The sequence below is a fragment of the Dendroctonus ponderosae genome, unplaced genomic scaffold, assembly GCF_020466585.1.
Source record: "Dendroctonus ponderosae isolate FM_Combo_2020 unplaced genomic scaffold, Dpon_F_20191213v2 Dpon_F_20191213_9, whole genome shotgun sequence".
Lineage (NCBI taxonomy): Eukaryota > Metazoa > Arthropoda > Insecta > Coleoptera > Curculionidae > Dendroctonus > Dendroctonus ponderosae.
In genome coordinates, this window is record NW_026019116.1 from 3,154,585 (window position 1) to 3,175,282 (window position 20,698).

The following is a 20,698-nucleotide window of genomic DNA, read 5'->3' on the forward strand; positions in this document are numbered from 1 at the left end:
ACGTGTTGTATAAATTAGCGTCTTCCTGACTCTGTTCGGCCTACTTACAGTCCGAATCGGTCTTCGTGACGTCACTGTCGGATGGCCTTCATATTTCGACGGTAACGGTTTTACTCGTTTTAGACCAAAAAGACCGTAATTTGAAACAACGGTTTCTACAAAAAAGGTAACTCAGTAAATTTTTAGGAGTTGGCGCAGTGCTACCAACGCACGGGGACAGTAACTCAGTTCCGTTGCTGGAAAGGAGTTGATTAAACAAGACTTGTTTGGACAAAGTGGAAAACATTACTCATAAAAAATGTTGATGACCTTTTTTTTAGATGTTAAAATTCCAGTCTCGAGTCTAGGAAAGCTTTAATCCGCTTTAATTAATGACTTATAACTCATTAGGGCAAAATGGCAACGACTGAAGAGCGCAACTCAACACAGTGTTACTCAGGCCAATACAAATCTACAAAACGCCCATCAAAGTAAATGTTTTAAAAAATCAGACGAGTTGGGTAAATTTGACTAAGGCAAACACAGCCACAGAGAACTATATTTATCTACTCGTTTTTCGAAGTCGTAAAACTATGAAAATGATTAGCAATTTTTAAACTATCCAGCAGCAAAGCGATAACCCGATTCTCCCTTTGCGACTGTAGAAGGAAATCGTAAAAATGTACAGATTTTTACTTTTGCCAAAAACTTATTGCTACCAACTGCGCCAATTGTACTGTTACTCGAAACGTTAAGAAAATCAACTAAATTGGGGCTTAAAACTATTCAAATCTTAGCAAAAACGCTACGCATCTTTAGCTACTAATGTTTACAAAAAGGCTGAATTATTTATTATCAGTGATTTTATTATCATTATCAGTTAATATACTTAGTGTTTTTGTCATAATTTAAACAGTTTTATATTCTTAGTTCTTGTTCGAAATGTTAAGTTACAAGTTTTTCTTTTCAGTCTACAGTACACTTGGCGCAGTCTGTAGGATTTGTTGGTGATCATCAAAATATGTTCCTTTCTGCGATTTGATTTCACAAAATTATTACACCCAGCGTCAAAGGAAGGACTTATTATTTATTGTTTTGTAGACTTAAAAGTTTTTGTAGGATTCTATTTTTGCTGGTCTGTTTAACTTAGTATTGTTGACCCGTTTCTTAATATGTGTTTTTGTAACAGTAACAATGTATGTATGAAGATTTTAGTGTGCTTTTTGGATGTTAACTAATTTTGAAAAATACTGTTACATCGAGCGCAAAACGGTAGTTTTTTTTTGTTTTAAAACCCAACTCGAGTCGCTCACTAAAGGCAATATTCCGGAAAAGTGCGCAAAACCATATCTTCCGTTGGAACACTGAATGAGAAAGAAATTATAATTATTTTAAAAAAATCTAAAACAGCAAGGACGTTGGCCAAATCATGATTTTTTGCGCACAAAAATTCCGAAACATAGCTGGCAAAACGAGAAAAAAAACGTTATTAGTACCGATAAAAGGCTAATTGTATACTAGATAAAAATAACTCATATGAACAAAATTTGTATAGTCGCGTTTTTCTGGGCAAACAAATTCAGTACATAAATGATTATACAAAATCCCTACTTATTACACCTTATTGTAGCTAATCAAATAATTTATACTTTTGGTCTGAATTCTACAGGCAGACTTTTTTAAATAAGAATTTGAAACAAACTACTCTCTAAAAACGAAAAAGAAAAGAAAAATTCTCAACAATAAATCTAATTTTCACTCGAAGCTCTGGTGATATTTTGCTCAAATTTGAATCCTTCATAGTTTATCTACTGAATATATTTTCCAAATTCAAGCCATTCCTTAAGTAATTTAACTATAGAATGTTTAGATCAAATACCTGTTTCGGTTGCGTCTAGGCAGTGATTTTTGCTCGGACATTGGCGAAATATCAGACGATGTACTGGACTGCACTGTGCCATGGTAGACGAAAGCTAAAATCCAGTTTTCCAACACTTAAAGCCAATCTTTGAGCGTCTTTAACAATTTACCTTGGGTCTTTTGCTTCAAGTCAAGTTGATTGGAAGACTCAGTGCGGCTGGAAGTGAGAGCCTCTTGGTCGGATTCGCTCTCATCGCTGTCGATGTCTTTTCTATTGGCCCTTCTGCGGCCGTGGCCTTTTGTACTTTGGAATTTTTGCTAAAGAAAATTTGAAAACCATTAAATAATTCCGCACCAAACACTAGATTCACTCTAAACGATCACAAGTACTGAAGTCAAACCACATTGCAGTTGATGAATGCTCTGGTTAAAATCAGCTAGTGCTTATGCACTTTTGTTTGAACGTTAATTTGAATCAGTGCATTCTAGTCGAACATGTTTTCAAGCCATCGCAATTACAACTTTACATATCGTATACATACTATGTTGTAATAGGGTGATTCCAATCGCTTTTTGAATGATTTCTAGACAAGAAGAAAGTGTAAACAGTACCAGCAGACTCAAAGTTTAGCAAAGTTAGGTGACCAAACCCCAACAGCTTGTTCTAGATGCAAGGAGGTTATTAAATTTATTAAATTGCCTGAACCAGCTATTGAAGTGCTAGACACTGCGAAGTGTCTAAAGGAGTTGGTGTTCTAATGAGATATAAAAGTACATCAGCCAGAAATTTATGGATTATTTAGCAGCCAACTGATGAGTGTAGAAAGGCAATACTTACAATATTATAGTAAGGAGAGTTTCGTTGTATGGAGCTGGAAGGTGGTGGCGAGGCGCACCCTTCAGTCACTGGGTGTTCGTGGTACATAAAACTATGAAGCATGGTGTTCTGAGCCAGAGTGCTCGGCTCCGACAATTGAAACGTTGCATACGGTGATATGTCTTCTGAGGTTTCTGATGCCCAGAAAATGTTATCAGTTAAAGCAGTTTCTAATAAGTAAGTTCAAAACAATTTTGTTTGGCTTTATTTAAATACATAAAATTTGGGAAATCTTCAAAGGGCCTCTTTGCTAACTAGACCTGACAACTGTTGATTTTTTATTTTTGGCCACATTGCAATGCTGCTTCGAGCTAGAAATAATTTGAGGATTAGGAATCAACGTGTTGTTTAAATTAGACGCGGGTTTGGATAATGTACATGAATTTGGATTGAGTGGGTTATTCTAGTGTTAGATTCGGTAGATTAATTCAAAGCTTTTAAATATTAAACAAAACCTTTTTTCTCTTCTTTTTTATAATCAGCTTGATTAGTGATGCCAATATTTATCCCCGGAAGACGAAGGTTTTCTATGCCCACGTTAAGTTCAAGGGTTTTTTCTTTGACGCCTTTTAAAAACAGCAACATTTTTGAAAGATTCCCGCAGGACCTCTCTACTTACCAGACCTGACACAGTGGATTTTTAATTTTGGTCATATTGTGATGCGAGTTCGAGGTGATTTAAGATAGGTCTGGGTAGCTCAATGAATTTTTAGGAGTTGGCGCAGTGCTACGCAAATGGCTTGGAGCGCCAACTCAACGCACTGGCACAGTAACTCAGTTCCGTTGCTGGGAAAATGTTGATGACTTTTTTACTTGTTTTCGCTTTATTCATCGGTTTGCAGGGAACTTTAGAAAACCCTTTTTGGCTTTCAATTTGACACAAAAACCAAATAAATTTACTCAGTTTTTCACCGAAAGTAATTAAGATTATCTTGAAAAATGACAAAATTAATTTAAAAAATTCGCCCCCTTATCGCTCTGAAGATTTCTACAGCTTCTTTAAAGTTTCAGTCTTTCCAGTTTTGGCAAAGTTTTTTTCTGACCAGTCTTTTTCTTAGTTTTCCTTAAAAATACTGACAATCGTCAGGTATTTTTCACGAAAAATGGTGAAATAAAATTCATTCATCACACGATCAGAAGCAGCGAAAGTTTATAATAAATTATTTGGAAAACTCGTCACATCCATTCCTCTGATGACTGTGGAGGTTGGTAAAAAAATGTGGTGTTTTAGTTTGGCCTGATCTTTTTTTGCTTTCCACTCATAAACGCTTTATTTTGTAAAGTTTCACTTAAAAATACTGACGATCTGCAGGTCTTTTACGCGAAAAATTACACGATAAATCTATAGCTTAGTAGGAAGTTTACAAAAACTTTTCAACGTCGAATTCGGGACAAAAACGAAAATAAATTTATCCGGTTTCTTTCCGAAAATCAATAAAATTATTTCAAAACCGATCACGAAAGTTTTTAACCGAAAAATGCAAAAGACGTTATTTTGTGATAATTTTCTTCTTTTTTGGCAATAATGGGGCCTTTTGATCCAAAAATGACAAAATTAATTTTGCTAGAAAATTATCCTCATTTATCGGTTTGCAGCGAACTTTAGAAAACCCTTTTCAGCTTCGAATTTGGCACAAAAACTTAGAGAGACAAAGACTTAAAAAATTCTCTTACGGTAATTACGACGAAAAATTATAAAATACACTTTAATAACAATTTTAATAAAACTCGCCTCCTTCGTCGCTTTGTTACAAGTTTTGAAATCCTTTTCCAGCTGCGAATTTGAGACAGAAATTAAATTATTTTTATCAAACAAAGAACGAAATGAGCGAAAGTTTATAATAAACTATTTGGAAAACGTGTCACCCCCATGCCCCTGGAGGCTGTAAAGTTTGTTAAAAAACTGTCATTTTTTAGTTTTTCGAAAAATAAAAAATACATTTTCTTCCGTTTTTTCTCAAAAATAATTAATATTTTCGCAAAAAGCGATCACAAAACTGTTATTTTTGAATCAAAACTGCAAAAACCCGTTATTTTCTGATGCTTTTCTTTTTTGCTTATAATTATGAGGTCGTTTTAGCAAAAAATTACAAAACTAGTTTTGTTAGAAAATTCGCCTCATTCATCGCTTTGCAAGGAATTTTATAAAGCTCTTTTCAGCTTCGAATTTGGCACAAATCAAAATTATTTTCCGTTTTTTGCCGAAAGTAATTAAGATTATCTTGAAAAAACAACCAGAGCAAAAGTTTTCAAGAAATGATTTAGAAAATTCGCCGCCCTCATCGCTCTGAAGAGTATTCAAGTTTCTTAAAAATTTCAGGTGATTCCAGTTTCAGCAAAGTTTCTATTAAGCAATTCGTTCTACGCAAAAAACATATTATTTTTACTTAAAATACAGACAATCTTCCGGTATTTTCTGTGGAAATTATAAAATAAATTTTATTGGATAACTCGGCTTCTGAACAGCTTTGTAATTTTTTTTGGAATCTTTCGCAGTTTCGAACTTTGGACAAAATCCTAATATTTTTTTATGGATTTTTTCCCAAAAGTATTTCCCCAAACAGAACAAGTGAAAGTTTAGAATCAATTATTCGAAAAACTCGTCACTTCTGTAGCTGTGAATAATTTGGTTTATTTAAATTCCGTTTTTTCCACTTTTAGGTCAATATTTCTAAACAAAACTCTCTCTAAACAGATCAACGCGTTTTCCCTAACGTTTCACTGTAAAATACTGGCAAACTTGCTTTATGCAAAAAAGTTAAAAGACGGATTTTACAAGAAAAGTCGTCGTCTTTACAGTTTGGTCTTCTTTATCGTCTTTTTCTAATAACCATTTTACCTTTGAATTTGGGATAAAATCGAAACAATCTCATCTTCCAATGTAGGTTTTCTCAATAAAAAAAACGACCAGATAATGCAAAAGCATATAATCAATATTTGGAAAACTCGTCACCTCATCGCTCTGAAATGTTTTTAAATTTTCCCAAAATTTCCATGATTTTCCCGTTTTAAACCAAATACTTTCAAGCAATCGTATGCACAAAAGCAATATGTTGATGGCTTTTTCGTTAGATGTTAAAATTACGTCATTCGCCATGAGTTATAACTCATTAATCAATGAGTTGAAACTCATTAACTCAAAGAGTGGCAACTCAACAGTGTTACCCAGGACTAATTTAAGACTTATAAATTAATGTGTTCTTTAAAATAGACGTGAATTTGGATAATTTACATGAATTTGGATTGAGTGGTTTATTCTACTGTTAGATTTGGTAGATTAATTTAAAGCTTTTAAATATTAAACAAAATCTTATTTTTTATAATCAGCTTGATTAGTGATGCATCTCATCATTTATCTCCGGGAAACAAAGGTTTTATATGCTCTCGTTAAGTTCAAGGAAAGTTTCTTTAGCGCCTTTTAGAGACAGCAACATTTTTGAAAAATTCCCAATGGGCCTGTCTGCTTACCAGACCTGACAACAGTTGATTTTTATTTTTGGTCAGTGGTCTTTTTTCTCATTTAACTTGATTAGTGTTGCCAACATTTGTCACCATAAAACAAACATTTTCTATGTGTTAAGATGGGAAATTTCATACAACTTACCAGGGATTTTTTCTCCGGCCTGCAAGGCGACCTTATGAATGGTGGCATAATATCTTTCTCTTTGCACTTCCGCATTTTGTTGATTGTCTAATTGTTCCCTGTGCGAGTGTTTGTAATCTGCAACGTTTTTACAATTTTTACTTCTACTTGATTTCACAGTGTGTTATTAGAGTACTTACGTCTGCGAATAAGCAAAGGAATACTTAACAGCACTACCGTGCCAAGAATGGTGCTTATAACAGATATCAAAATAAATTTAATGCTGGCGTAAAACGGCTCGCCATCATTACCCTGTGTAATTAGATCCGGTGGTGGAACATCTGGAAATCCACAAAAAAATCAGTTTCTGCCAATCGGTATCTAAACACCTAAAAAGGTCGATTACCTCCATTTTTAGTCAAAGTGGCAAAACTGAACTCCTCATTGCTGAAACCTGCCATATTGTGCGCCTCTAATTTCACCACGTACTTCGTTGCTGATGTTAAGCCAGTAATCGACGTTTTTCTTTGCGGTTTCAACGCATTTGATACTAAAAAAAAACCGTGAAACAAAAAAACCAATCTGCAAAACCGACCGATTGAACCTACCTAAAGTCCATTGACTCTCCAATGCCTTTCTATATTGCAAAACAAAATACAAGATGGGACATCCGTTGTCTGGCCAAACGTGCAACCGAAGTGAAACACTCGTGGAGTTTGGAGCGATAAAAGAAGCTGCTTGAGGCACACCTGGAGGATGGCCCTGCGTCCGAGCTTGCAAAGGATGGCTAGCGGGACTGGAACCTATTTTGTTGTGAGCAGTGAGGTAGAGGTGATATGTGGAACCACACGAAAGACCCTAAACAACTCTAAAGTTGAGTACTTTGAGGAAATTTATTAGCGAGGGTGGTTACCTACTTTTAACTCAAAGCTGGTGGCGTGTCTCGATAAGTAGACTTCATCTAGGTTTCCATGCTCTTTTCTGAAGAATGTTAATAATATTTTGATGAAGCTCTACTGAGGGAGTTGCACATTCAAAATTGGAAATATGCAGGTATATTTACCTGTAATTCAAAGTGAATCCACTGATAGCGGCGCCTCCAGTTTTGCCAGACTTCCAATGCAATAAAACGCTGGAGCTGGTGGCTGACGTAACATACAGCAACGGTGCCGATGGCGGCACTTGGACTACCAAGTGGTAAGAAATTCTGTTAAGAGAGAACCGCAGTGAATTTGACGATTTTTTTTAAATTGAGCTTTGAAATTTCACCTGTCGGTTCCATGGCCATTATCCACTTGGCAGGAGTAGTTTCCAGCGTCGCTCAATTGCAAGTTGGAAAGAATCAGCTCACCAGTATCGAGAAGTTGCTGATTATGACTGGCTCCACCCTGTGAACAATTAAGCTGTGCATTTGGGGCTAATTCAAATTCCCTTCGGCTACAAACTTTCAGAATTTGTTCACTCTTAAGCCACTCTCGTCTAGGCGATCCAACTGATTCGCAGTTTAAAGTCACCGAAGTCCTCCAGGGTCTCACCACGTTCCCGCCGAACGAAATTATCCTCGCTGGAACTGAAATTCAGCAGCCAATAAACATCCGAAGAACTCAACAAAGATTTTCCTCACTCACTTCTGCCTGTTACAAGCTGATTGACCACTTTCGAGCTCTGGCCTTCGCCGATTCTGGTCGAGGCACTCACCCAGAACTGGTATTCCATGTGAGGCTGGATGTTTTTCACTTCAAAAGCTGTGGTGTGGCTTGAAATTATTTGCTTGCCGTTGTCGATTTCCTGCCGCCCGTCTGTACTTCTTCTGCTTTAAATGCACAACATTTTATACGGTGTGAGATTGAAGAAAATGACTAGATGTCTACCCTGATTCTTTTCATGTGGGTGCTGAAGAATATTTTGATTTAATGGTAAGAGCTTTAGAATTTGGAACTCGTAAGCAGGATGCTTACTGCTTCTGAGCACGGGTTTATGCCGTTCATCTAAATCTAAACCTGTTGATTTAGTTCCCGATTGAACATTTTCAGTAACAGCAGTTTCCAGGCTCTAACAACTAGTCCTAGATATCCAGATTATAGAGCGATTGTTTCTCCAAATATTTAGGAATCACTGTTGACTGAGGAAGTGTGCACTGGTTCTCATTACAATTTATACATAATATCTGTTCACATCGACGACATATGAGCAACGATATCGAACAAGTCGATGTTAAAACAAAGAGCATTCGAAATATATAAAACAATCGCCTATATCACATGTAGACCGAGCATCCACGGAAGAACTACTGAGACTGAGACGAGCCGCAAAACACTCAAAGCTGCAAAATGAAGTGAGCATCCGATAATTTTTGTTGCGAATAATCGTACACACTATGGGAGGGTTAATATTCACATCTTGCAGGGCACAAATGTGTGAAGCCGTAGCATATAAACTGAGAAATTGCCTTTGTTCCACAACAAAAGAGTGAAAATGGTCATCAATGTCGCAAAAAAGGACAGTTCAGAAAGCAGCAGAAAACATATTTTGCAGTTTGGTGGACTTAAACACCGACTTCCTGCACTTCCGCACAAAAGAAATATTTTGCATCCTTTGATTCACCATCCATCGAGTTAAGGAACATTTTGCGTTCAAACGTTTGCGGTTTTAATTTAAGTTACATAGAAAACAGTGTTGGCTACTCCGATATTTTCTATATAACTCAAATTAAAGTTTCATACTTGAAGTTTTTAGTCCTTACCTGTATAAACTATACTTAGTAATAATGCCGTTTGGTTCAAGAGGTGGCAACCAAGACACTCTGAGAGACTGAGGAGTTGCCACTGCAACTTTAATATCAGCTGGAACTCCTGGAACTAAAATTCCCCAAAAACAAATTACTGATGAATTATGTGCATTTTGGCTAAAAACACCCACCATCTTCTTCCGTTTGGCAATAGTGGGGCGTGGATAGGACTCCGTCTCCTACTTTGGTGAACGCCAACACCTGAAGGCTGTAATTTGTGAATTTCCTGAGACCTGTGATCACAGTGATCAGAGCGGTGGTTTTTCGAGTTTCCATAACATCATTAGCTGGAATAAAAAACCGTTACAATCCAGGGTGCTTTAAATAAAGCGTCCCTTTTTGTTAACTTGCTGGTCTTGTCAATGGAAGCTCAGGTTGGGAAAATAAATTTGCGTACTGACTTTGTCAACCCTTTTCTTACCTCGGGAGCTTTCATCTAAAACTGGCTCATATGTAAGCTTGTAGCCCTGTATATTCCCATTGCAATCCTCATTGGGCGGAGGTTGCCAACTCACTTGGACACTCTGTGAGGTAGGCGAGGTACAGCGGATGTCCATAGGAGGACTACTCGGGACTAACAGTACTAAATTAACCACTTCTGTCCTCAAGGTGAAAAAAACCAGTAATTACCATCCTCCAAAGTTTCGGTGGTCACTGGTTCGCTTAGAGGCCCAGACCCAACTTCGTTGTACGCTTGAACCACTATAGAATATCTCGTATACTTCTTGAGATCGCTGAGCAATATTTCGCCTCCCTCCTCCCCATCTCCTGAAACGGAGGTGAAATTGTACGAGCCCATAAACGGGGCGCGATACCCCACGTTGTATCCCTGCAAAGAGTCAAGTTAGGGCTGGGCTTTTATGCGAGATTATGCCTCACTTGTATTTCGCCATGGCGCAGCTCAGCCTCTGGAGGACTCCACATTACCAATATTTCCGAAGAGGAAATTGACCGAACGTGCGGTTTAATGGGTGGACCTGCCGGCTTTTCACTAAGTGTGGTAATGAACACCTCGTCGCTTGGCAGGCTTCTCCCTGCTGGGCCTTCGGCGAGGATTCTGAATTTTTTTGAAAATTAGAAAGGGGTTTCAAGTCAAAGTGCGAGTGGCAGTAGGGTGCTTACACTTTCGCTCCCGAATATTTAATATTTAACAACTTACCTTTTAACGCATTCTACTCACACCCAGCATATCAGCAACTTACCTAAAACTATATTTTGTTGCAGGTTTCAAATCGTTGATGACTGCTGTGTAGAGGAGCGGACTCTCTGTTAGCTCTATCTGTCCCCAATTTCCTGCAAACAGTGGATGTGTAGAAGCAATTGAACCGACTTAGACCCAACTTACGATCAGCCTCCCTAAACTCGATGATGAATTTAAACACTTCGTTGGCATCGCTGGATTTGTGTCCCCATTTCAAGCTAACCGATGTGCTGCTTTTCGAAGGAATCTGTTTGAGAAGCAAATCAACCAAAACGCCTCTAAACAACGCAAAAATCAGCTAAATACCTCAATGTTCTGAGGTGGACCTGGAGGTTCCTGAACCAGAAGTTGCACCAACTGTTGGTCTCTTCCATACATGTTGCTCGCCTGGCAGAAATATGCTCCTGAGTCTGAGGCGGCAGCGTTCAAAATTTGCAGTTCTGCAACCACCTAAATCGACAATTATTTAGCACTTTTACATAAAGTGGGAACTTTTGGGTTGATGCTTACCCCATCAGGTGTGACGTCCTGCTTGGAGTTGACTCTGTAGTTGGTTGAAGGGTTTAGCTCCACCTTCCCTCCTCTCAACCAGATGACACTGATTGGTTTATCTCCATTTACATCGCAGTGTAGTAGAGCGGTGTCGCCTTTCTTCACGGTGATCATTCGCGAAGGTGCCGAAAAGTAGGGAGACGCTGAAGTTCAAGAAAGTTTTCATGAGACAAATTAGTAACCAGGTTAGGTGAAAATACATACAATTGACTCTCAGTTGTATGACCTTGCCGATGCCACTGTTAATTCCATTATCAGCTTGGCATAAGTAATAGCCTTCTCTGTCTTCTTTCACATGCTGAAGAAGCAAAGTCCCATTTCCGAGCAGTTTGGTATACATGTGATCCCTCACTTCCTCGTAGTCCCCAGATTTTGATCCTGGAAAAAATATCAAATGCTTCTGAGAAAATTACAAATCTTCACCCTGCTATGTCTGGATAAAGACTATCGGAGTAACAAGGTAAGTTTCCTTATCCTGTATGGGATGATTCGTTGCGGTCAATCATAATTTAAGCAAAGAAAACTTCCATCAAAATAAACTGCAAATTTTCATTTTCAATTCAGATGGTTTGTGAATTAGGAAAGCCCAATAGTTGGTCCAACTGACTAAAGAAATATTGAGTCGAGATATAGATAGAGTTGCAGATCAACAAATGAAGAAGATAACATGGTTTTATACGTTTGGCGTTGATATTGTCCTTCCAATCGCTAATTTAGTATCACATTGTTAGATTGAGGGGCGATTACATAAAATGATTTGAACAGTTTCTCGCATTTGCTTCAAGACTTTAGTCAGATTATGTGGAACAATTCCACATTTGGTCGATCGGTTCCTTTCATTTTATTATCAAATGTTTCTGTTCCTACGTCGAATCGGGATGTTGTGTTATTGGGTCATGAGTGAGTGGGAGCAAAGTTGGGAGAATGTGGAAGAATAGATCCAAAAATGGGTAAGTGTATAGTGTGCATTAAAGAGTGAAAAGAGGACAGACCAGGGAAGAATATCTCACAACTCAGGCCTGGAGAAAACTCTTTTTGTGTTTGTTCCGAGCATTGATTGTAAAACATTCACGATTAATTCCCACCGTTTGTCTGGTTTCTTGTACTCCCTTCATCATTTAGCACGCTCTCAGACAATGATTTAAATCCCAAATGGATATTTCGGTTTTTTTAGATATTTACAATTCGCTTATGAGTTTTCCCTCTTTGCCTATTGACCTTTTAATATCTGCTTCGCATGCGGTTTTTACGTCCTTTATGACTGACCAGACTATCCAGACACTAAATATTTCTTTCCTCTCCTACGCCTTTTTCTTCTAGAATTTCTCAAGTGGTCCTTTCCACAGTTTTGTTTTTTCTTCTTCTATTATCACAATGTTTTAGTTATATTGTAGAAAAGTTGTTTTTTGCTACTCTTCTTGTTTCTGTTAAGTGCGCTATTTTCGTGATGCATAGTTTTGTGTGTGTTTGTCTGATTTTTCCACCCCCATTCCTAATTTCTTCTTTTAACATTTTTATTTATTCCCACTGTCCATCTAACTCTCTGGATGACTAATTGAAAATAATTTTAGTAGATATATTTTAATCCACTTCAATTTCTTATTTACTTCCTATTCTTTGTTTGTAGAAGTATTTTAGGTTACATTTTTTTAAATTTTGCTTTGAAAGTAATTTTTTGACAAACTCGTTTTGATTGGAATTTTCCTTTTGTTTGATGCTCTTGGTGGTGGTTCTTGGGTTAATTGATGATGCTGGCTTGGCTGTTCAAAAGGCTTGGCCATATGTTCCAGTAAAAAAATATGTTTTTAGCCCCATTAATTGTCTAGACACACAATATGAGATTTTTGACTCGTATTTTTATCTAACTTTTAATTCCTGTTACTGTGCCTGTTTCTGGTTGTTTATTTTCTTGTTAACTGTGGATATTTTTGCGTGCTTTTGGTCTCAATGTTAAATAGATGGAAATTTTGTCTGGAGAGGGCCTTTAGAACAGCACACTTTGGCCTTCTTAATGATTAAAGATTCGAAATACTTATTCTAAAACTAAAGCACTTTTAGTAGTAAAATTTCAAGTAAAAGAACTTTGTTAAATTAACTTTTCTTTAGACCAAATGACATTCAAAGAATATTCAGCCGTTAAAAGAAGCTTAAATTGCCGAATAAAAAAACACACTTTTTCAAAAAATTGCAATTTCTTTTAAAGTTACAGCGACTTATCAAGATCAATACTTCAGTGAGCCTGAGGATAAGTGTGTGCAGAATTGCCAACATTTTCTAACAAAAAATATCTAAGCCAATTTTCAATCGTGCCTCCTTTATTGGTGAAATTATGTTCTCTGAAATCAGTTTTATTTACTTTTTTATTAAGTTATTAAGAATTTATTTTTGAGCTTATCCAAATAACTTGTTCGATCTTTCTGTGTGAACCAGCAGGACAATTTTTTTCTTTTTAGTTTGGTTTAGCAGTTAACAAGCTTTCAAATGGTTCTTCTCATTTCTGGTCGAGATTTTTGGCAAAGTTAGGACTCAATGCGGTCTTGCGTACCTTTTTGAATAATTAGGATTTACACATATTTGAAAATAGTAGCATATAGTTGGAGATCCTAACACTGATTACCTGAACACTTTATTTCCCTAAAATATTAGCCAGGAAGTTTCTCTAGAACTTGTAACTTCAGCAAATGCTAAGGTATGACATTTTTATAACAACATGTGTGTCATACAATATTAAGTTATGAAATGTGAAATTTTATAACTGACAAACCCCCGTTTGTTTGTAAAACAGAAGTTTAAGATGAAACATGTTTTCGTTTCAAGTTTAAACGGGCAGCCAAGTTTCAGTTTCAAGTTTAAATGGACAGTTAAGAAGTCATTTAGATCGGACTTTTTCTAATTTTAAATTGAGAAAAATAATAAACCTGCTTTCAATGAAACAATGCAGTTGAGTATTGCAAATCCTAAATAATTGAAAAAATAGTCAAAACCTATTCTCTAAATACAGATTCAAATGTGGTATGTTTTTAAGAAAATGTTGATCTGGGGTATCTCAACAGCGACCAGTTCTATAAAAAGCGAGGGCTTTAGGCGCAATTGCTTATTTTTTTGGCGCAATACAATGTTCCGAACTTGATCTTTACCTGCAGCTTTTTTCCAAGTTACTGTAGGAGTAGGAACGCCTTGAGCCTGGCAGTGTAACGAAACATGTCGATTCCTCTCAACACTCACATCAACAGGCTCCACTAACCATCTGGGAGGCACTAAAAATTAGAATTCTTAAGAAAATCCTGTCGCTTAAAAAATCCTATAAAAGACATGTTGTAGTTTTGACACCAGAATGCTTTCCAATTAAGTTTTATATCTCTTTATGACTCTATAGAATTCACTAGAGTTAATAATGTTTTGGAAGCATTTTGAACAATTTTTCGTGAGCCCTGAGCAAAAGCTGATTAATTTATTGGTGATTTTAATGCAAAAGCTTATGGACAATGTGAGTGGGAAGCACGTGATTGAGGTGCTCTAAATTGAGGTGCAGTTTTGCTATACTTTAGCCCATTAAAGTAAACGCCCAGTTCTAGAGGGTTTCACCCGATTCCTCAACCATGACAGCAAAATTTTGTTGGTCAAAGTTGAGCTTCCGTGGTAAAACGTTCAAAACTCAGCTCATTGAGACAATATGTTTTCCGTCAAGAAAACTCCTCTTGACTACCTTATATAAATGTACAATAGAAATAATTAAATTTGAGAAGAGATAGCAAGCAATCTATTGGCATGCCCATACAAGCATGCTGACAGCATGCAATACGAGTGAGAAGTGAAAAGAATACTGGTTTGGAACAAGTCAATGCTTCTGTTGGAAACAGCGACTAGATGCCAAATAGAAAAATAAAAAATCATAAGAAAATCGGTGCAAGAACGGTACCTTTGGCCTTACTCGCATCAGGGGGCAGCGATTCGGGCCCGGACGAAGACGCCAGCGGCTGTGCCAAAGCGTGGGCAGTGCGAGTGGGCGGGCGTGATTTTATGGCGTGATTTGGTGGTGAATTTGCGATTGGAAACCGCAAGATTAATGCAACCTGTTCATCTCACCAGATGCATTAACCTTGCAATCATTAGAATGGTGAGGGGCTAAAAAGGCCAAACGTGAAAGGACACTGAAGCCAAAAGGTTCATATTTAAGTGGCATTGGCTTTAGTAGCTTGGAACGCTTCATATGAAGCTCATGGCTTTTTTGGGGTTTCAGGATTCGTTACAGAATGAGGCACATGAAGTACTGTACCTTTCACTTGGAGCTTGGCAGTGAACCGAACTTCCGCTGCAGGGTTGCTGGCCACACAGGTGAAATCTCCTGAGTGTCGAGAATCAAGGCTGAAATTGATCAGGTAATTTGTGTAGGTTTGAAAAGTTAACCATTTCCTCGCTTCAAATAGTCACATTTATAACAGCAGAATAGCAGGCAGTAGGAGGGGGCTTTTTTTTCAAAATGGGGAATTGATCCTCAATGTTTCTCAAGGATTTTAATTAGTTGCAACTAATGAGGGGAACTGAGAAGAACTAGAGTTACTACACGGAACAAGCCCGGTTATAATTGATTAGTTAGATCAAGAGCTTTATTTGATTTTTCTGTAGGATTTTGAATGATCGAACACACTCCAGTGCTGCAGCATTTCCCAAATATAAAGATGAAAAGCTATTGGAAAGTGGACACATTGAACAGTCACAAACCTTCGGATATTATTGGCACGTTTTACAAATATGCGTTGATCAATTTTTTGAATTGAATTGTTGCTTTTTTGTCTTTTTTATGTATAATTGGAACGGGAACTTAAATATTTCCAAAGGAATTTTTTTCAAGGTGGCAAATAAAAGGCGCTCATGTATTTTCGCGTTGTTTAAAAAAGACCCCAATAATGGCTCGTTTTACTCTCATTTACAGTTAATACATTTCTCATCTGTATCTTCAACAGGAAAATTGATTGGAAAGCTGCAAACCGAATAATTTTTCATTGGGAATATGTTTTTGTTCCGTTTAGTTTAGTTCTTTTTCTAACTTTTATCAATCGCCTTCATATGCTTGGATCCACCATCTTTACAGGGTGATTTACCCATGGTAACTCAAAAAGCCATAGAAAATGTTAGAATAATGCCTCTACATGTCTCTACACAGGTTTTCTACAAATCCCGTTGATTTGAGATTAGAAATTTGGCTCTAATCACTTTGTATATTCTCCTTGAGTTTCAATGAAAACATTTTTGATTAATTTATTTAAAAGTAAAGTAAAAAATTATGTATACAAAGACTCAGAGCGATTTTTTACACATTTGTATTAATTTAGCATTGTTAAACAATTTATTAATAGTTTCTTTGGTAGCTTTTGAGAACGATCCCAGATTTTCTATCGAAACGTCAAGGTAATTTTTCGAAATTGATATCTTTACTAAGGTTTCTCCTACAGCTTGAGCCTACGCGCGTCGTAGCCCATAGCTCTTGCAAAAAACCTTTTCATCAAGAATTCTTTCTTTCTTGTAAAAATAAGAGCATTCTTTATAAATAGGGAGTTTTTAGGCCCCTTAATTGCAACACGTTTTACGGTATCCGATATTCTGAGCATGCGCATTATTAAAGAAACAACCGTTTACGTTATTAGAGGATAACGCGTTCCTTTATTTACGTGCGAGTAGCGGTAACGTTAACAAGCATCACGTTAAAAAGCAGAACGACGGTGTTGACATATTTGACTTATTTTTATATTATTAATAAAATAAGCAGCTATAATAAAATAAGAAATGTATTGCAAATTTAAATAAGACTTTTTCATTGATTAATTTTCGCCATTATTGCATTATTACGGATTTTATGTAAAAATTATTTGGGTGAATTTGAATTTTGGCAACACTACTAACATCGCACAGGCAGGGTCTAACTTCTAACCCATAACCTAACTATTTGATTTTGAATTTTTATTTAATATGTTCGTTCGTGTTTCTTCTGAAACCTAAAATTGATAAGGCAATCTATGGCCTCAATATTTTCTAAATTGAAAATAGTTCTCCGCGGTGTTAAGGTAACAGGTGGGTTAAAGATGACGTGTAAAATTAAGCCTCCTATTAAATCGTGATCCTCATCTCCCTGGTCATTTCGGTGCAGAAAGGCAGCTTCAATGTTTTCTTCCATCTTAGCCACATTTTGTTTAATAACAATATAAACTTATAAAGTGAAGTTCATTTGATTAAGAGTGCAACAAACGCGGCATCAAAAACTAAAAAACGCACTTAACGTTATTTGCCTGAACACCTTCTTTTTTTTAACACTGGGCATGATCACAATAACGTCTAGCGTTTAAGGCCACCGTAACTTTAAGGGGCCTAAAAACTCTCTAATATGTAATAGAAGACGTGGAAAAATTAATAAAAAACCAAAATTTTGAGGCGAAGCACCCAAGAAAAAGGTTTTGAAAACATAGAACTTATTCATATCAATTCATTTGTTACCTCAAGAGCTGCACGCTGTACGCTTGCACTCAGTGATTAAATCACCCTGTATACTAATTATTATACCGGGTGTCAATTTGAAAACTTCTCACCATTAATATCCGTCTTGAAGTTGAAAATATGAAAAATCGGTAAGACCCTTCAACTTTATTTGTAAGAAGGACACTTTAAATGAATATTTTTAACCTCCTTGTTTCAACCCCTTAGGCGTAGATGTCACCCTGAGAATCTTAAATGGGAAGGGGGGCCAAGTGGCACAACGTTTTAAAGGGCGTTTACCACTATCACTTTTGCTTCTTTTATATGATACTTCATTCAATTAAAGGCCAAAAAACCAACATTTTTGTTGTCGAGAATTGTCTTTGGACAAATGATCACTATGTTTCTCTTTCTCCTGAAGAAAGAAAAAACGAAAAAGTTCCATGATTTTTTTATTTTTTTACGTTTTCGGTCTTTCGTTTAATTCTCTTTATATGATTTACGCATTGTTGCGCACCTCTTGTTCCACTTAAGGGGGTTGCAAAAATTGACATGGTTTTAAGGAAACCCTACACAAATTACCTGGAAACACTCAAGAGACTACTGTAGGGGTCCAGTGACGTAACATTGACCCCAAGTTCGGGCGATAGGGGTCTTCCGTCCTTAAGCCACGTGACTGCCAAAGGGGGATCACCTGCGCTGACTCCACAAACCGTGCGAGTACGCATACCCTCGCTGAGCCCGTCTTGGAAGCTGAACGGCTCTATTATGGGAGGCACTGAGAGCAGGAGACAAACAGATAGAGAAACTGGCGAATTGGTTAGTTTTGGTTGAAGTGAACCCAAAGTGTAGTGAAGACCAAAAGTAACCAACTCGCCGGAAACGAAGACAGATAAAGAAAAACAGGAAGTTCTAACAAAATCAGTAAAACAAGACTCCAAATCGACGTTTCATCAAAATTCAGCATCCATCATTAGGGACAAGTGTTTACCATTGACGGCGAGCTGTTGAGTGTGCGCCACTTCAGCGGCAGCGTTCCTCACCACGCAGGAATAATTGCCGTTGTGTTCCGGCGATAGACTTTCTATAACTAAAATGCTGGTAAACTGGTCGACTTCAGTAATCGACACTGAACTGCCTGCATTTAGAATTCGACCGTCCTTCTTCCATGTTATGGTAAGGGGTAAGTCGCCTTTGGTGACCGAGCAGGTAAGCGATGCTCGGTCACCCACGTGCATCGCAGGCGCTGTATAAAATGGACTTATTTTGGGTGGTACTAGAAAAGAAAGCTCATTAGATCGCATGGGCGTTATCTGCATGGAAACTTGGAAAATCGACCTGCTGGAAACTTTCAGTATATTTAAGGCTGGGTGTTCCACAATAACAGGGGTTGCATCAAAGTGTTTACTCATTCGTCTCGTTTCTTCAGCTCTATAACTCTCTAGTTAAATAGCTGGAAATATGGAGAAAAACAGCAACAAATACTCTTGGGGTTGCACGCATATCGTTCTGCAATGTGCACAGGGGACATTTATGTTTGGAAAATCTTGGTCCTACGCTTAGGTCAAAGCTTTCCTGTCTTTTCCAGCTTAAAAAATCCAACAGTGTACATTTTTATGCACAAGTCCGATAAACTTCAAATCTTTAATACACCAGTACGTTCCAGTTCCAGTTCAAGTGTTGCGGGTCAGCACGAAATCGAGTTTTTGATCCTCTAGGTTTTTTTGGATGGAGGTAATAGGCGTATGAAAAAACGATTGATGTTGTAATTTTGGAATAAACATTTAAACTTGGAAGCTTTTTTAATAAACGCGTGATTAAATGGATTGAAGATAACGGAAGCTGAAAATTTTTCAATATACTTGACGTAATGTGGAATAAGGGAAAACCATAAGTAAGACCCAAACATAATTTCCACAGCCGGCAAGTTCATGAGGAAATAGGTATTTTACACTTTTCGTTTAACGCCAATCATCAATCAATCAAAAAAATAGTTAGTTAAACGTTTTAGCGTAGTTAAACAACGATAGTTTTGACGAGCAATAATTCAAGTTTCAGAGTGAATTTTTTTCTGAATCGAAAACTGAGAGAACCCGTAATTTTCTGGATTATTCATTTATTAGTTTTATTTATAAATACGCGATCGGGAATAAAAATGTTGTTCGTATACTGAAGAGCCAGAACTTATTATTTTGTCCTCCTCAACATACAGACTTGTTTCTGTGGGCCTTTCAAAGATAATTAATTCTTCCATTTCTGCATGAATATTAGTGAAGACCAATGAAACTTTCGGCACCATCAGAAATGTTTTAAATGCAGGTAAATGAGAAGCTAATGGACTCTTAGCCAGTTCGTGGGTACCTGAGATTAGCACTGTCTCAGAATCTGTATCATGAAAACCGTACATGATTATTAGAGTTCCATAAAAACATTTATTGCAGAATTGCAAATGAATTGGAAATATATTCTTTTTTTATTTTTCCAAGTGGAACACCCTAAAACAGCAGCCAATTCACTCGCCCTGTTATGCTAAAATAGAGCGAAATTAATTAATATTTCGTTTCAACTTTATAAACCAGTAAACGTTAGGGATTTTTTGCGCACTTATTGTGGAACACCTTAAAACAGCAGCAAATTCACTAGAGCTGTTATAGAGCGAAATTAATTAATATTTCGTACCAATAACATTGACTTCTCCGCTTCGCCGTGCAGTCTGACCTCCTTTGTTTCTCGCCCAACATGTGTAAACTCCAGAATCCTCCTTCTTTTGCACAGGTTCAATTATAAGGGTACCATCAACTAGAACCTAAAGTTAGAAACAAAAGTATCTGAGCAAGCAGCATGAGCAAAATTAGAAAATTATTTATAATTTTCTTGTAAATGCTTCAAGTTTGGTTAATTTTGGCGATTTACCTTTTGCCTTAAGCCATTGGGAAGTTCACTGCCGCTTCTTTCCCAATGGATTTCTTCAATAGGATATCCAGCAACTGGACATTTAAGCTTCAACTGTTCTCCTGCCACGGCTGTTACCTTGGGCAAAATGCGAATATACGGCAAACCTGAAATGAAAGGCCCTTGATTACGATTTAGCCTTTATAGCGAGCTAATGTTAATTTACTGCCTATAAAATCAAGTAAATCATAAAACTCTCATATTTTCACCATTATTTTTACGGTGGATAATTTATAACGGATTTAACCCGGCCCGTCTGCTGCTCGAGCTGTAATTATTTTCGGGCCATTAATTTGATTTTCCTAATTTGACCGCTTAGCGGAAATTTAGATTCCTATTTGGCATTCGCAAATTTGCCTGGAATTAAAATGCGATCTGCGATGAGATTTAAAACGATTTCTTCACGCAAATGAGGCTGCCCAGATTCTTTTGCCATTG

The 20,698-nt window shown here is 37.1% G+C and overlaps 1 protein-coding gene across 5 annotated transcripts in view; it reads right to left on the bottom strand.

Annotated features, from left to right (window-relative positions):
• Positions 1–20,698, bottom strand: part of LOC109539135 (Down syndrome cell adhesion molecule-like protein Dscam2) — a 126,572-nt gene that overhangs the window by 3,422 nt on the left and 102,452 nt on the right. For 2 of the 5 annotated variants that reach the window (XM_048669979.1, XM_048669982.1), the window contains 28 exons: positions 20,222–20,367; positions 19,988–20,114; positions 17,891–18,086; positions 15,117–15,205; positions 13,978–14,097; positions 11,045–11,218; positions 10,799–10,983; positions 10,595–10,738; positions 10,433–10,535; positions 10,290–10,380; positions 9,967–10,144; positions 9,718–9,916; positions 9,509–9,661; positions 9,219–9,374; positions 9,043–9,157; positions 7,928–8,112; positions 7,745–7,869; positions 7,569–7,687; positions 7,363–7,506; positions 7,217–7,280; positions 6,908–7,157; positions 6,706–6,849; positions 6,500–6,640; positions 6,321–6,437; positions 2,678–2,850; positions 2,382–2,423; positions 2,010–2,157; positions 1,859–1,952 (listed from right to left, as the gene is read on the bottom strand). In XM_048669979.1, the coding sequence (XP_048525936.1) occupies positions 1,859–1,952; positions 2,010–2,157; positions 2,382–2,423; positions 2,678–2,850; positions 6,321–6,437; positions 6,500–6,640; positions 6,706–6,849; positions 6,908–7,157; positions 7,217–7,280; positions 7,363–7,506; positions 7,569–7,687; positions 7,745–7,869; positions 7,928–8,112; positions 9,043–9,157; positions 9,219–9,374; positions 9,509–9,661; positions 9,718–9,916; positions 9,967–10,144; positions 10,290–10,380; positions 10,433–10,535; positions 10,595–10,738; positions 10,799–10,983; positions 11,045–11,218; positions 13,978–14,097; positions 15,117–15,205; positions 17,891–18,086; positions 19,988–20,114; positions 20,222–20,367 (3,922 nt within the window). Of the gene's footprint in view, positions 1–1,858; positions 1,953–2,009; positions 2,158–2,381; positions 2,424–2,677; positions 2,851–6,320; positions 6,438–6,499; positions 6,641–6,705; positions 6,850–6,907; positions 7,158–7,216; positions 7,281–7,362; positions 7,507–7,568; positions 7,688–7,744; positions 7,870–7,927; positions 8,113–9,042; positions 9,158–9,218; positions 9,375–9,508; positions 9,662–9,717; positions 9,917–9,966; positions 10,145–10,289; positions 10,381–10,432; positions 10,536–10,594; positions 10,739–10,798; positions 10,984–11,044; positions 11,219–13,977; positions 14,098–15,116; positions 15,206–17,890; positions 18,087–18,299; positions 18,585–19,987; positions 20,115–20,221; positions 20,368–20,698 lie in introns of all 5 variants that reach the window. The other 3 variants (XM_048669984.1, XM_048669983.1, XM_048669981.1) reach the window with 3 other exon arrangements.